The sequence below is a fragment of the Anomaloglossus baeobatrachus genome, chromosome 1 (genome assembly GCF_048569485.1).
Source record: "Anomaloglossus baeobatrachus isolate aAnoBae1 chromosome 1, aAnoBae1.hap1, whole genome shotgun sequence".
In the NCBI taxonomy this organism is placed as follows: Eukaryota; Metazoa; Chordata; class Amphibia; order Anura; family Aromobatidae; genus Anomaloglossus; species Anomaloglossus baeobatrachus.
In genome coordinates, this window is record NC_134353.1 from 373,528,330 (window position 1) to 373,542,571 (window position 14,242).

A 14,242-nucleotide genomic window follows, 5' to 3' on the forward strand; every position below is an offset into this window, starting at 1 on the left:
AGAAAGAAAAAAGCTATCCTGCGGTCCACATTCAGAGAGCTGTTTCCATTCCATTGGATACTGTCAAATAGATAATATCAGAAAGAGTGAGTATGAAATAATCAAGATCTCAGACACATTTATATGCTATACAATGTAACTCTAAGGGAAAGGTGGGCGTTATAGTAAGGGACAGGTGTGGAGATAGTGATGTACCTTGCCTTGCTTCCTCTTCAAGCAAGTCCGTATGCAGCGCTAAATACCTCTCTTCATCACATAAAGCCTCTATTCGAGCCTCCTCCTCGGATAGGTTATAGTTCCGGTTCCACGAGTTGTGCTCCGCGTCATATTCAGAGAGGTCATGCAGGTGACCACGTCCATCATACCTGCAACACGAAGGCAATGGTCAGTACCATGGGCCTCCAACGGCAATGCTCCAGTGTGAGGACTTACCCGTCTATACTCTGCCCTGTCACCAAACAGACCCACAAGAGGTCTCCCAATCAGTCTGGAAACTGAGCTCCTCTAACTTAACTCTTTAGAGTCTGGACATTCAGCTGTACATTGTGTAGATTGCTCTAGCAATGTAAAACGTAACATGTCTATCTTGTCTGGCTCCTTTAAGAATAGATCAGATTCCCAAAATGTCAGCTGGCAATCTATTAGAAGCGCTTACCTTATGTTGCTTGTTTTTTAAGAACTTATGTCATTAAATGTAAACTTCTTACTTATTTGTTTCTGAGGGGAATCTGGAAACTTCTAAATTTACATTCACACGAACCCGAACACATAAATACCTATCCGCAAGAACCAAAGGCTGGACATTTTCTGGCTTCTTTCTGCTGGTCCGCATCTCTCAGCAGAAATCTTCGCCGCAGAAACGTGGATCCCTTGGTGGTATAATCATGGCTAGGCTCGACCCTTAGCCAAATGGCTGAGGAAATAAGTTCTGGTTATGTAGTAGAGAGACACATACATGGCAACAGAACATACATATGTCGTCTAAGGAGGCTTCACATCAGAGCACAGACTGCACAGCAGACATGCCGGCAGAAGGCGGATCAGTACATGGCGGTGATCAACTACACTGCAGAACAGAGAGGTAACAACGAAGAGATCTCTGGATGGAGATGAATGCAGAGAATAATACACAAAAGCCTCCTGAATATACAGGGTGATTTATTGAAGGACTGCTTTCACTAAAACATGCCATAAACAAACTATCGGCACTGCCACCTAATAGTGTATATAGCACATGGATAATGCACTTAAAGTGTACACCCCAAATCATTTACCCTTTACACTCCAGTAGATGTATCCTAAGGCTGCTTTCACACTACGTTTTTTTAACATGCGTCATGAACGTTTTTTGCTGTAAAAGCGGATCCTGCTTTTACAAAGAAAAACGCAAGTGTTATTTTGCAGGATCCTGTCACTGGATGTTTATGGGCGGGCATTGTAGTCATGTGATCCAGAGTGAGGGGAACTGAACGTGACAGACGGGGAGCCGGCATCTGGCAGCTGCGGAGGCTCGTAACCAAGGTAAACATCAGGTAACTTGCTTGGATACCCGATATTTACCTTGGTTACGAGCGTCTGCACGCGTAACCAAGGTAAACATCGGGTAACTAAGCAAAGCGCTATGCTTGGTTACCCAATATTTACCTTGGTTACGAGTGTCCGCAGCTCTCGGGAGGGGGAGAGAGGGAGGGGGAAAGACTGATCATGCCAGGCTGGTTTCTGGGCATGCTCAGTAGAGCAAGCACGATCCTGTCTATCAGCATGCCAGCGTTCACATACATTTGCATGCAGTATAGTCAGGATCCAGCAATTTGCAGTATTTGGACACAGCTCAAAAACGCTCCAAGTAGTGTTTTTGAAAAAAGTTAAAAAACTGCAAGTCGCTGGATCCTCACTAGAACGCACGCAAACGCATGTTGACGCGAGTCCATTGCAAATGCATTGAAATGAAAACGCATTTGCACTGGATCCGTTTTTGCGTTAAAAAAACGTTCAGGACGGATATTAAAAAAACGTAGTGTGAAAGCAGCCTAACTTGGCGAGCCTGCCGTATCCTCCATTACAGTCAGTAACGAGACGATTAAGCAGCTCTTACAATTCCATTCAGGATGAGAATAACTAACGGTATGACTGTAAAGCTCCAAGTAAACAAACATGATCGCCTTTTTGTAGTAATGCGATGGATTTCTCAGCACAGACAAGGCTTCCACAGGGATCGTTTGTAAAATCATCCTGAACGGTTCCTTTTATGCCGAGACTTGTCTCTCTATAGTTATATGACAGACTTGACAGAACTAAATATCTGCTTGATTTTCATGCTAACAATGTAGGAGGCACACTTTAAGCACAGGTATTATATAGGTATCCTTTCTGAATCTTTTTCACATAAAAATCACATTGGAAACTCAGCTTTGTGAAGGGCAAAACAGTAAAGTTACCAAATTCTAATGATAAAACAAATAGTCACGAGATCTTCATAGGAAAAAGATTCCATCATTCCCCCCACAACCCATTAAGGACAAAAAGTAGTGTCACCCCTAAAACACAATGTGAAAGTCCATTGATGAATAATTCGCTCCTGCATAGTACTGAAAATAAACGCAGTGCATAAAAATAAAGCTGAGCTCAACATAGGCAGGAGTCCTGCACTGAAAAGGTTAAAGAAGACTGGTCCTAGATCTAAAACTTCAGGACGTTTATAAGGGAACCTGTCCTCAGGTGGAATATGTACCGAACAGTTCTGGGTGCATATTGCTAATCCCTGCCTAACCGTCCCTGTATACACTAGCATAGATAAAGAGATCTTTAGAAAAAAAATTTCACAAGATCCTTTTTGATATGCTAATGAACGTAGCGGTTAGTTGCAGAGGCGTATTATCCCCTGACTAGTCTGCCCTCTTAGCATGCCCACAGCGGCGTGCTAACATGCTATTCAATACCCATTGCCCAGTGTCATCAGCAGTGACGCGCGTACCTGTGTCCATTGTCACCGTCTCAGACAATGGGTTTAGGGTCACTGCGCTCACCCCGGCACTTCCAGTCATACGCAGTACACCTCTCTGAATCTGGGATCCGTAGACCGGCTTCATAGTGCGCATGACTGGAAGTCCCAGAATGTCTGATCGTATGCACTTAGTCTAAACCCGGCGCCTGAGGTGGTGACAACGGACACAGGTACGTGCGTCACAGCTGAGGACGTTGGGCAATGGGCATTGAATAGTATGTTAGCATGCCCCTGTTGGCGTACTAACATGCTAAGATGGCAGACTAGTCGGGGGAAGTAATACCTGGCCTCATTAGCATATCATAAAGGATCTTTTAAAATACTTTTTCTAAAGATCTCTTTATCTATGTTACTATAGGCTGGGACAGTTGGGCAGGAATCACTAATATGTACCCATAACTCCTCGTGGTTCTGGGTGCATATTGCACCTGACAGGTTCCCTTTAATCCATCATCGGTTAGCCCCCACTAAGTGAGACTGCTCATTTCCAAAAATACAACTGCACTAGCAATATTTTTCTACACTTTTTTTTTCCCCAGAACTGCTCACACACACTTTGTTTTTGGTGCATTTTTCTACAGAAAAAAAATGCATAAGAAAAACTAGGGAAAAAAATATTTTTCCAGCCAAGAGATGTAGTTTTAGGTGCAGAAAATCTGCACCGAAATCTGCAACGTGGGAACATACCCTAAAGCTTCATCAGGAGCGGCACTGGGCGCGTCTTGATCCTCCCTCGGACCTCTACAACATTTCAATCAGGCTAGGTTCACAGTTTCGTTGTTTTGCTTCAGTCACAATCCGTCGCCTTGAGGAATTACAGTATCCTGCAAAATATTTTGCAGGAATCCAGTTTTTCCCCATAGACTTCTATTAGCGACAGATTGTGACTGATGGCCTTGCGTTGCATCCGCTGCAAACAGATCAGTCGTTTAGTGACTGACCATCAGGCGGGAGCAACTCTCAATGTAACGTTTTTTGGAGCGGCAAAAAAAAAAAAAAAAAAACGGACTCCGCAGGTATCCGTCACAAGCTATAATGAATGTCTATGGTGCTGGATTCCGTCGTAATCCATCACACAACGGAATCCAGTGCTGGATTCTGTCAAGCTCTACTGAGCATGCCCAGCATGTTTGGCACACCCGCTGGCTGTCCCAAACACAAACGGATCACGACGGATCCGTCAATGAATGGATGCACAACGGATGTAACGGACGCGATGGATCAGTTTTTTCACAGGATTCCTGAGAACGGAATCCTGTGAAATTACACATCCGTTGCGTCAGTTGACATCTCAATAAACAACGGATCCGTCACTGCGTCGCAACAACGGACCTGACGGAAGCAAAACAACGTAAGTGTGAACCTAGCCTAAGCCATTTGACTACCAAATTAAACATTATAAATGCTTTAATTGTAACTTTCCCAGTAAAATGTAAGTTATATACCCCTGAGCTATTGTCTAACCATTTAACAGCCAAGAATACGTGCTATGCCAGGAAAGTAATGATTTTGAAGAACTTTTTTTTTTTTTTTTTTAAATGTCCAGCAAAAAAAAGTTCTAAAACTTTGCGGAACTTTGTAGAATTTGTTTTCATTCCTGCATAATAATTGCATGTCAGTGTCATCCAAACCCCAACTTTTCCCCAGTCTATGTGCCTTGCCTTTAGCTGCAGTGAGGTCAGAACGTACTAGTTAGGAATACAAAGATGCTGGCAGTGAAAGGGTCAGTGCCGTCTCATCCTGATTGTTGCGCCTATCACAACAATCTCTTGAATCACTGTCCCCAGAGGTGAGAGTTAAGTGCCATTCACTGCCAGCATCCGTACTTCAAAGGAATACATTCTGATATCAGTGAGGCTAAAGGCAGGCATACAGACTGGGGAAATGCTTCCATGCTGGACAAAATTAAATAAACTTTAGTTTCTCCTTAAATGTTTGCTACTACCAAACATTAGCACAAGTCTATGGGTGTGAGGAAGACATTGCATTGCTCTTGCTTTACACCGGAATGTAGTGCGATAATCGAATCAGCTGATAATGGAGGAGATGGGGAGAGTAGTCCCTCCCTCTCCTCCGCAGCTGTGGTCTGATCGCATCACAGTATAATGACACTGCTCACACTCGCTGCAGAGCGGGAGGCGGGGGTCATTAGCATAATATATCTGAGAGGGCCTTGGCACATGACTTAGAGTACCTTCACACTTAGCGATGCAGCAGCGATCCGACCAGCGATCTGACCTGGTCAGGATCGCTGCTGCATCGCTACATGGTCGCTGGTGAGCTGTCAAACAGGCAGATCTCACCAGCGACCAGTGAACAGCCCCCAGCCAGCAGCGACGTGCAAGCGACGCTGCGCTTGCACGGAGCCGCCGTCTGGAAGCTGCGGAGACTGGTAACTAAGGTAAACATCGGGTATGGTTACCCGATGTTTACATTAGTTACCAGTGTGAGCAGGGAGCCGCGCACACTGAGCGCTGGCTCCTTGCTCTCCTAGCTGCTGTACACATCGGGTTAATTAACCCGATGTGTACAGCAGCTACATGTGCAGAGAGCCGGAGCCGGCAGCACAGGCAGCGTGAGAGCTGCAGAGGTTGGTAACTAAGGTAAATATCGGGTAACCACCTTGGTTACCCGATGTTTATCTTGGATACAGCTTACCTCAGCTGTCAGACGCCGGCTCCTGCTCCCTTCATTTGTCGCTCTCTTGCTGTCACACACAGCGATCTGTGTGTCACAGCAGGAGAGCGGCTTTGAAGAAAACGAACCAGGGCTGTGTGTAACGAGCAGCGATCTCGCAGCAGGGGCCAGATCGCTGCTCAGTGTCACACACAGCGAGATCGCTAATGAGGTCACTGCTGCGTCACAAAAAGCGTGACTCAGCAGCGATCTCGGCAGTGAGCTCGCTGTGTGTGAAGCACCCCTTACAAGCCAGAACAGGAGCTCAATTTGCAAACATATCTCAAGGAGTCTGCTTCATTAGAGCAAAGCAGGACAATGGATTTGGCTGGGTGAGAGGTCTGACAGGGTGTCTAGGGGGTAAATTTTCCTTGTGAAAAGTGCAAAGTCAGCATAGCGAGACCTCTAGTACTGAGAAGGGGCAAACACTCCAAAAGATGTATCTTCAATTGTTTTCTTATCCTAAGTTATGTGGTAAGCCCACAAAGGACAACATCTGCAAGGAGTCTGTATGTTCTCCTCATGTTTGTGTGGGTTTCCCCCGGTTTCCACCCACACTCCAAAGACATACTGACAGGGAACTTAGATTGTGAACCCCAATGGGGACAGTGATGAGGCCTGTGAAGTGCTGGGAAATTAATGGTACAAGTAAAATAAATAAACTGCACTCCAGGAACCTTCTCATAAGTTCTTCATAACTTGATTAAAGGGAGTCCATCAGCACAGAATGACTAGTCAAACCAAGCACAAGGTGCATCAAGGTGGGACCAAACATTTATATACACCTTCCTATTTACTTGTTTTCCACCTATCTCCAATCTGCTGTGCCTCTATAAAGCTAGAGCTGTCAAATCAAAGAACAGGGGAGGGTGGACATAGAGGGAAGGTGCACCTAAATATTTGGCCATGATGCAGCGAGCGCCTGTACTTGGTTTGATCATTCTGTGCTGACAGCTAACATCTCCTCCATCGTCCACAGAGTCTGCTGTGCAGTTCTCTAATGTGTCGGTGGAAGAGTTCAGCAGATGGTGGAAGATGTCAGCCACTTCAATCGATGTCCAGACTTGATTGTGGGGAAAAAGAAATGTGAAGCACAGACCAATGTGACATATCAGACTGGACCGTGCCTTTAGCACTTTTGAACAGGTTCTCATCAAGAGGACTTAAATGGGTTGTCCAGGACTTCGACATTGACCTAAGGATAGGTCATCAGTGTTAGACCGGTGAGGGTGCGACACGTGGACCCTGCGGCAATCAGCTGATCCCAATGCTGCTAGCCAGAACTACTCAGTTGTGGAGCTGTAGAGCACAGCACAGCCCTGCCGTGTAGACAGTGGCCATTGTTGTGGCCACTATTAATTAGAATAGGGGCAGATATGCAGTGTCCATTCGTGGCCAGTATACAGTTGGGGCTGTGCAGGTCCACAAATCAGTAGTTCTGGCCAGCAGAACTGGGAACAGCTGATTGGCACAGGGTCCGGCTGACGCACCCGCATCAATCTAATATTGATGACCAATCCTAAAAATAGGTCATCAATATTAAAGTCCCAGACAACCCCATTAAATGAAGGATTTAGTTTATAATAGGGAAACCATGGCGACACGTTCCCAGGAAAGGGTCGCTACTGATTTTTAGTATTGCTACTTCCAATTGCTGGCACTAGTTTGTCTTCTTCCTCTATGAAGAGACAATTTGCATATTTGAATTCACATGTAGCATTGTGTGGCCAATAAGTCTCCTTACGTGCACATAGCAATTTTCACAAGGAAAACCTATCCCCCTTAGGCCCATTACATTAAGATAAATTAATACTGTGTTTAACCAAAAATAAGCCAGGGTCTTAAATTATTTTTGCTCCGAAATATGGGTTGTGCCTTATTTTCAGGGGATGTCTTTTTCCCCCACAATCAATCTACATTTATGCTTGAATTTAAAAAAAAAATAAAAAAAAAAATCAACATTTAGTTAAATATACCGTATTTTTCATTTTATAAGCCGCACCCCAAATTTAGAGATAAAAAAAGGTTTAAAAAAAAATGGAATCCATCTTACGGCTCGTGCGCACGTTGCGTAATATCATGCATTTACGCTGCGTTTAGCACTGCAGCGTAAATGCATGCGCCCTGCGTTCCCTGCACAATCTATGTAGATTATGCATAATCCGTGCGCACGTTGCTTTTTTTGAAAGCAGCAATTTGGGTGCTAAAATTTTGACCCAAATCCGTGAGTTCAAAAAAGCAACATGTCAATTAATTTGTGCGCTTTGGATGCAGCTCCCTCTCTGTCTATGGGAGAGACAGCAGCCATAGCGCATGAAATCGGCATGTGATCTGCTGAAACACTGCATCCATTACACAGTGTTTCTGCAGAGATTTTAAGCGCAAGTGCTGTCAAATCGCTGCAGAAATTTCAGCATTTACGTGCACAAGCCCTTATACTCCGGTGTTGTCTTACCGGAGGGGGCGTGGCAGCAGTGGTGGAGTGAAGTCACAGGAGGCAGGGGCACTACTGGTGGGGTCTGTACTAGCAGCGGAAGCTCCGGTGGCTGTGTGAAGCAGGCCGGTGTCCCAGATGCTTTGTCAGCGGTCTGGGCTTCAAAGAAATGGTGCCCGAAGCAGCACGTGCACAGATGGAGCTCTCAGCCGAGAGCTCCATCTGTGCACGCGCTGACTCCGGGAGCCATCATTTGAAGCCAGAACATATGGGACAGCGCCGCACAGCCACCACAGCTTCCACTGTTCGCACAGACAGGCACCCGGCACCAATTCTCCACCTCCTGATAAGCTATATTCGGATATTAACATGCACCCCTCATTTTCCTCCCAAATTTTTTTGAGGGGAAAAGTGCATCTTATAATCCAAAAAATACAGTAATCATGTCATCACATCTCTCCAAACCTTTTTCCAAGTACAACAACAATCTACATTAACAAGTATTGATATATATAAATCAAAAAGGATCCAGGAAGCTACTGGTATACATGTAAAAAAGATCTATTCACAAATAATATAGAACATGAACAATTTATAAATGTACCGTATATCATTATTACTTGTATCAAATACCAGAAAACGTTAAAAACAAGGAGAACCTGTCTAATCAGCCACATTTATAGCTGCAGTATGTAAAAACTTTTCAGGCTCTGCCATTATTGATATATCTCATATAGTTGTAGATGTATAATAGATATATATATTAGAGATATAGAGATATATATATATATATATATATATATATAAATAATTATACACATACACACATCTATATCTCTATATACCGGATTTTTCGGACCATAAGACGCACTTTTTTTCCTCCAAATTTGGGAGGAAAGTGTGGGGTGCGTCTTATGGTCTGAAGCTGCGGGGTAGGGAGTCAGCGCTATGCAGTGGGATCACAGGAGGCAGGGAGGGTCGCTGCTGCAGGATGCCGGCGGCTGGAGAAACCACGTGTGCCCGCTGCTTAAAGTAAACGAATATTCATTAGCGGCTCCCCGCCCACCTCTCTCTGCAGTCAGCGGGGGTGAGGAGCAGCTAATGAATACTTGTTTAATGTAAACAGCAGACACATGTGGGTGCTCCAGCCCCCGGCTTCCTGCAGCGGCTGGGGAGACTGTGTGTCTGCTGTGAAGGAGGCAGGAGCAGGGGGACGCTGCAGTCATGTCTGGCACGGGGAAGTGCACATCACTGCAGTGTCCGGGGCCAGAGCACGGCATACCTTCACAGCACAGCCGCAGTCTCTGTGCTGAGGGCACAAATTACTTTCACTTTGCTCCTGCTGCCTCTGCACTAGAAACAGTCTCCCGTAACTGACAAGGACCTACAGTGATGTAATGCAGAGGGGTGGGCCAGAGCAGCACAGAACAGCACAGTGCCCGCCTCTCCATTACATCACTGCAGGTCTGCAGGTCCTTGAGATGGGAGACTTTGCAATGCCAGGACCAAACTGAAGCATGGTGAGCAGCACATCTGTAAAAGTAAGGCAATAATTAATATAGTATAGGCATTACTGTACACCTGGATGGGCTTGGATCATATATATATATATATATATCTTTACACACACACACACACACTATACAACTATATACACACACACACACACACTATATAACTATATACACATAGACACACACACACACTATAACACATAATATATATATATATATATATATATATATATATATATATATATATATATATATATATATATATATATATATATATATATATATACATATATACAATACATACACACATATACACACACACCACATTGGAGGATCACACATATAATGATGGAGAACATACATAGTCCACGATGGGGGCCATATATACCTGTAAGGTACCCAGAATGGAGGATATGAGGACAGGATTTGGGGATATTATTACCTCAGTAACACTATCAGCAGTAAAATAACAGTGTGTCATGACCACATTCTTTTACTTTAATTTTATTTTTTTTTCTATTTTTTCCTTCTCTAAAACAAGGGTGCGTCTTATAGTCCGAAAAATACGGGGTGTATATGTGTATATATATATATATATGTGTATATATATATATATATATATATACTATATATATATATATATATATATATATATATATATATATATACTATATATATAATATATATATATATATATATATATATATATATGCACACACACACATACATACACACACACTATATTCTTGTCTTTCTGACACTTCTTTGCTTGGTGAATTTTTGTTGTTTTTTTTCAATAAAAAAAGTAAATACAATACAGCAGGACAGCTACATTAGACCCTTCCTCAAGGAAAGCAGACACCCCCAAAGGAGTCACACTCCCCTGACCCCCTTAGACCTAAGATAATTAAAGTTGGCAAGTGCTGATGGTGGATGGGCTCTCACACACAGATCTGTGACACTGCCAGGCCTCTTGCCATATCACTGCAGTGGTTGGCTCTCACTGGTGCAGGCCGAAAGCAGCCACAACAGAAGGTACTACCCGACCTGTGTGAGAGCCAGGCACTAGGTCATTTAATTTTCATTCTTTCGGGGTGTCTGCTTTCCTTGATGAAGGGTCCACTGTATCTGTCCAGTCATATTCCATTTACATGCATACCGGTGGCTACCTGGACACTTTTTTTTTACTGAACAGTAACTAAGGCTTATTTTTGGAGTTGGGCTAATATTTCAAGTATATATTGGTACTTGCAAATCCCTGAAAAATCATGCTAGGGCTTTTTTTTGTGTAGATAGGTCTTATTTTCAGGTAAACAGGGTATTAACTGCTGCATAGCATTTTACCTGTTTGCTAGGTGTCTACTGTCAGACAATACGCAGGTAGATCATATACACTTTAAGTTATATCTAAGCTTTCATTTGTGCTGGTTATCAGTAGTTCTGTATTCTCTACCATGTGACAGCAGGCCTATAACCACAGAACGTACCTTACATCATTAAGACAAAATACCTTCTTCAGGTCTACTTTTAGAAATGTGCAGACACAGTCAGCGGAGCCTCTTAAGAGACATATCCAACCACGTTAAAGCATCCGACATTGCGTGGCAGTCCGTTAACCGTTTCACAGCAAGACTCCTGCTATATCAAACTCCGCTTTTCACCCAAATCACTAGTAGACAGGCCTGCAGCCGCCCCAGGGACAGTCACCGGGAGGGGGATAAATGCATCCGTATGATACCCCAGTAAAGGGACAGCATGTATGGGGGCACAAACGGCTGGCGCTTTAACCCTATAATCTAAGCCCGTCTGATGGCCCGCAGTACTGTGAAGAGACAATGTAGCAGCAGAAGCAGTATACGTAATGCTGTCATACACATACAAGGCCAAGGTGATTTCTGGGGTCACAAAGGTCACTTAATGAAACAACCCACCATGTAATAAATCACAGGGATAGTTAGGCAATTGAGGCCACCGCACTGTGCAATAATGGCTGGCATACAGGCCCAGGGGACCACCATAGAGGGCTATGCTAGTAATGCTACATCAATAAGCTATGGGGTCCAAAGAATCAAAGGCTAAAATACAGTAGGACCACACTAATCAGGCATCATGGTATAGGGGCTGCACACTGTATTCACTGTCTGTGCATAGGACAGTCTGTCCACCCCTGCATAGCACTGCAGGCCTGTGTTATAAACTGCCTGTATATACAGGACAGTCTGTCAGCCCCTGCACAGCACTGGCCTGTGTTATACACCCTCCTGTATATATATATATATATATATATATTATATATATATATATATATATATATATTATATATATATATATATATATATATATATATATATATATATATATAATCAGTCTGTCCGCCTCTGCATAGCACTGCAGGCCTGTGTTATAAACTGCCTGTATATACAGGACAGTGTCAGCCCCTGCACTGCAGGCCTGTGTTGTACACCTCCTGTATATATAGGGCAGTCTGTCCGCCTCTGCACAGCACTGCAGGCCTGTGTTATACACCCTCCTGTATATACAGGACAGTCTTTCAGCCTCTGCACAGCACTGGCCTGTGTTATACACCTCCTGTGTATATATAGGACAGTCTGTCAGCCCCTGCACAGCACTGCAGGCCTGTGTTATACATCCTCCTGTATATACAGGACAGCCTGTCAGCCCCTGCATAGCACTGCAGGCCTGTGTTATAAACTGCCTGTATATACAGGACAGTCAGCCCCTGCATAGCACTGGCCTGTGTTATACACCCTCCTGTATATATATAGGGCAGTCTGTCAGTCTCTGCACAGCACTGCAGGCCTGTGTTATACACCCTCCTGTATATATAGGGCAGTCTGTCCGCCTCTGCACAGCACTGGCCTGTGTTATACACCCTCCTGTATATATAGGGCAGTCTGTCCGCCTTCTGCACAGCACTGACCTGTGTTATACACCCTCCTGTATATATAGGGCAGTCTGTCCGCCTCTGCACAGCACTGGCCTGTGTTATACACCCTCCTGTATATATATATATATATATATATATATATATATATATATATATATGGCAGTCTGTCCGCCTCTGCACAGCAGGCCTGTGTTATACACCCTCCTGTATATATAGGGCAGTCTGTCCGCCCCTGCATAGCACTGCAGGCCTGTGTTATAAACTGCCTGTATATACAGGACAGTGTCAGCCCCTGCACAGCAGGCCTGTGTTATACACCCTCCTGTATATATATAGGGCAGTCTGTCCGCCTCTGCACAGCACTGCAGGCCTGTGTTGTACACCTCCTGTATATATAGGGCAGTCTGTCCGCCTCTGCACAGTATTGCAGGCCTGTGTTATACACCCTCCTGTATATATATAGGGCAGGCTGTCCGCCTCTGCACAGCACTGCAGGCCTGTGTTGTACACCTCCTGTATATATATAGGGCAGTCTGTCCGCCTCTGCACAGCATTGCAGGCCTGTTATACACCGCCTGTATAGTATAGGGCAGTCTGTCCGCCTCTGCACAGCACTGCAGGCCTGTGTTATACACCGCCTGTATATATAGGGCAGTCTGTCCGCCTCTGCACAGCACTGCAGGCCTGTGTTATACACCGCCTGTATATATAGGGCAGTCTGTCCGCCTCTGCACAGCACTGCAGGCCTGTCTACAGCGCAGGAGTCACAGCAGCCACTGAAAATAACTTCCATTCAGATTAGTGAAGGTTGAATCAAACATCATAAGAGACCAACCGACCTATCAATCTGAATGCGAGAGTCTCCCATCCACGGATGAGCTGCCGCCCCTGCTCGTGGTACAAGGCTTTCTCATCGTCCCGGAACAGCTTGCAGGCATAGCCGAACACCAGGAGCTCCGCCGCCGGGCCTGTCTTCCGACTGCTCTTCTTCCGTGCAGTACCGGAGAACATGACGAGCGGATACGGCCTACAGACAGCAACCAGGCCTCCGTCACCGCAGGGTAGAGGCTAGATCGGAGTTGATTTTTTGAGGTGGGAGGAGTGATTTCATGAAATCATGATGTCACCGGAAAAGGCGGGGCCTCCTCAGTGCCGTGCAGATCTGTGGGCGGGAAGCGGCAGTGCTCGGGCTTCTCTGTGCAGAGCGGAGGATCCTGACCCTGAGGTGGAGAAGAGTCAGCGTTTCCTCATTAGTTATAGCTCTGGGGTCTCAGCCTGGATGTTGGGGGCACAGAGCAGTGTCTCCTGTCTGTGTTGGGGCTGCAGCTCGTGTATGTCTCAGGCTTCAATAAGGTAAGTGTCTTATGGGGGGTTACACGGAGCAGGGGATGATACTGTACGTTTGGGGGGGGGCTCGCACTGGCCGGGGGGATGACGCTGTACGTTTGGGGGGGCTTGCACTGGCCGGGTGTGACGCTGCACGTTTTGGGGGGGATCGCACTGGTCGGGGGGGATGACGCTGTACGTTTGGGGGGGCTCGCACTGGCCGGGGGGATGACGCTGTACGTTTGGGGGGGGGGCTTGCACTGGCCGGGGTGCGACGCTGCACGTTTGGGGGGCATCGCACTGGCGGGGGATGACGCTGTACGTTTGGGGGGGCTTGCACTGGCCGGGGGGATGACGCTGTACGTTTGGGGGGGGCTCGC

The 14,242-nt window shown here is 45.5% G+C and overlaps 1 protein-coding gene across 1 annotated transcript in view; it reads right to left on the reverse strand.

The window, feature by feature from the left end:
* Positions 1-13,643, reverse strand: part of LOC142301606 (splicing factor, suppressor of white-apricot homolog) — a 64,103-nt gene extending 50,460 nt beyond the window's left edge. The window contains 3 exon segments of the mRNA XM_075342662.1: positions 196-365; positions 13,376-13,412; positions 13,415-13,643. Of these exon segments, the coding sequence (XP_075198777.1) occupies positions 196-365; positions 13,376-13,412; positions 13,415-13,547 (340 nt within the window). The 5' untranslated portion in view covers positions 13,548-13,643.
* Between the last annotated feature and the right edge of the window lie 599 nt (positions 13,644-14,242).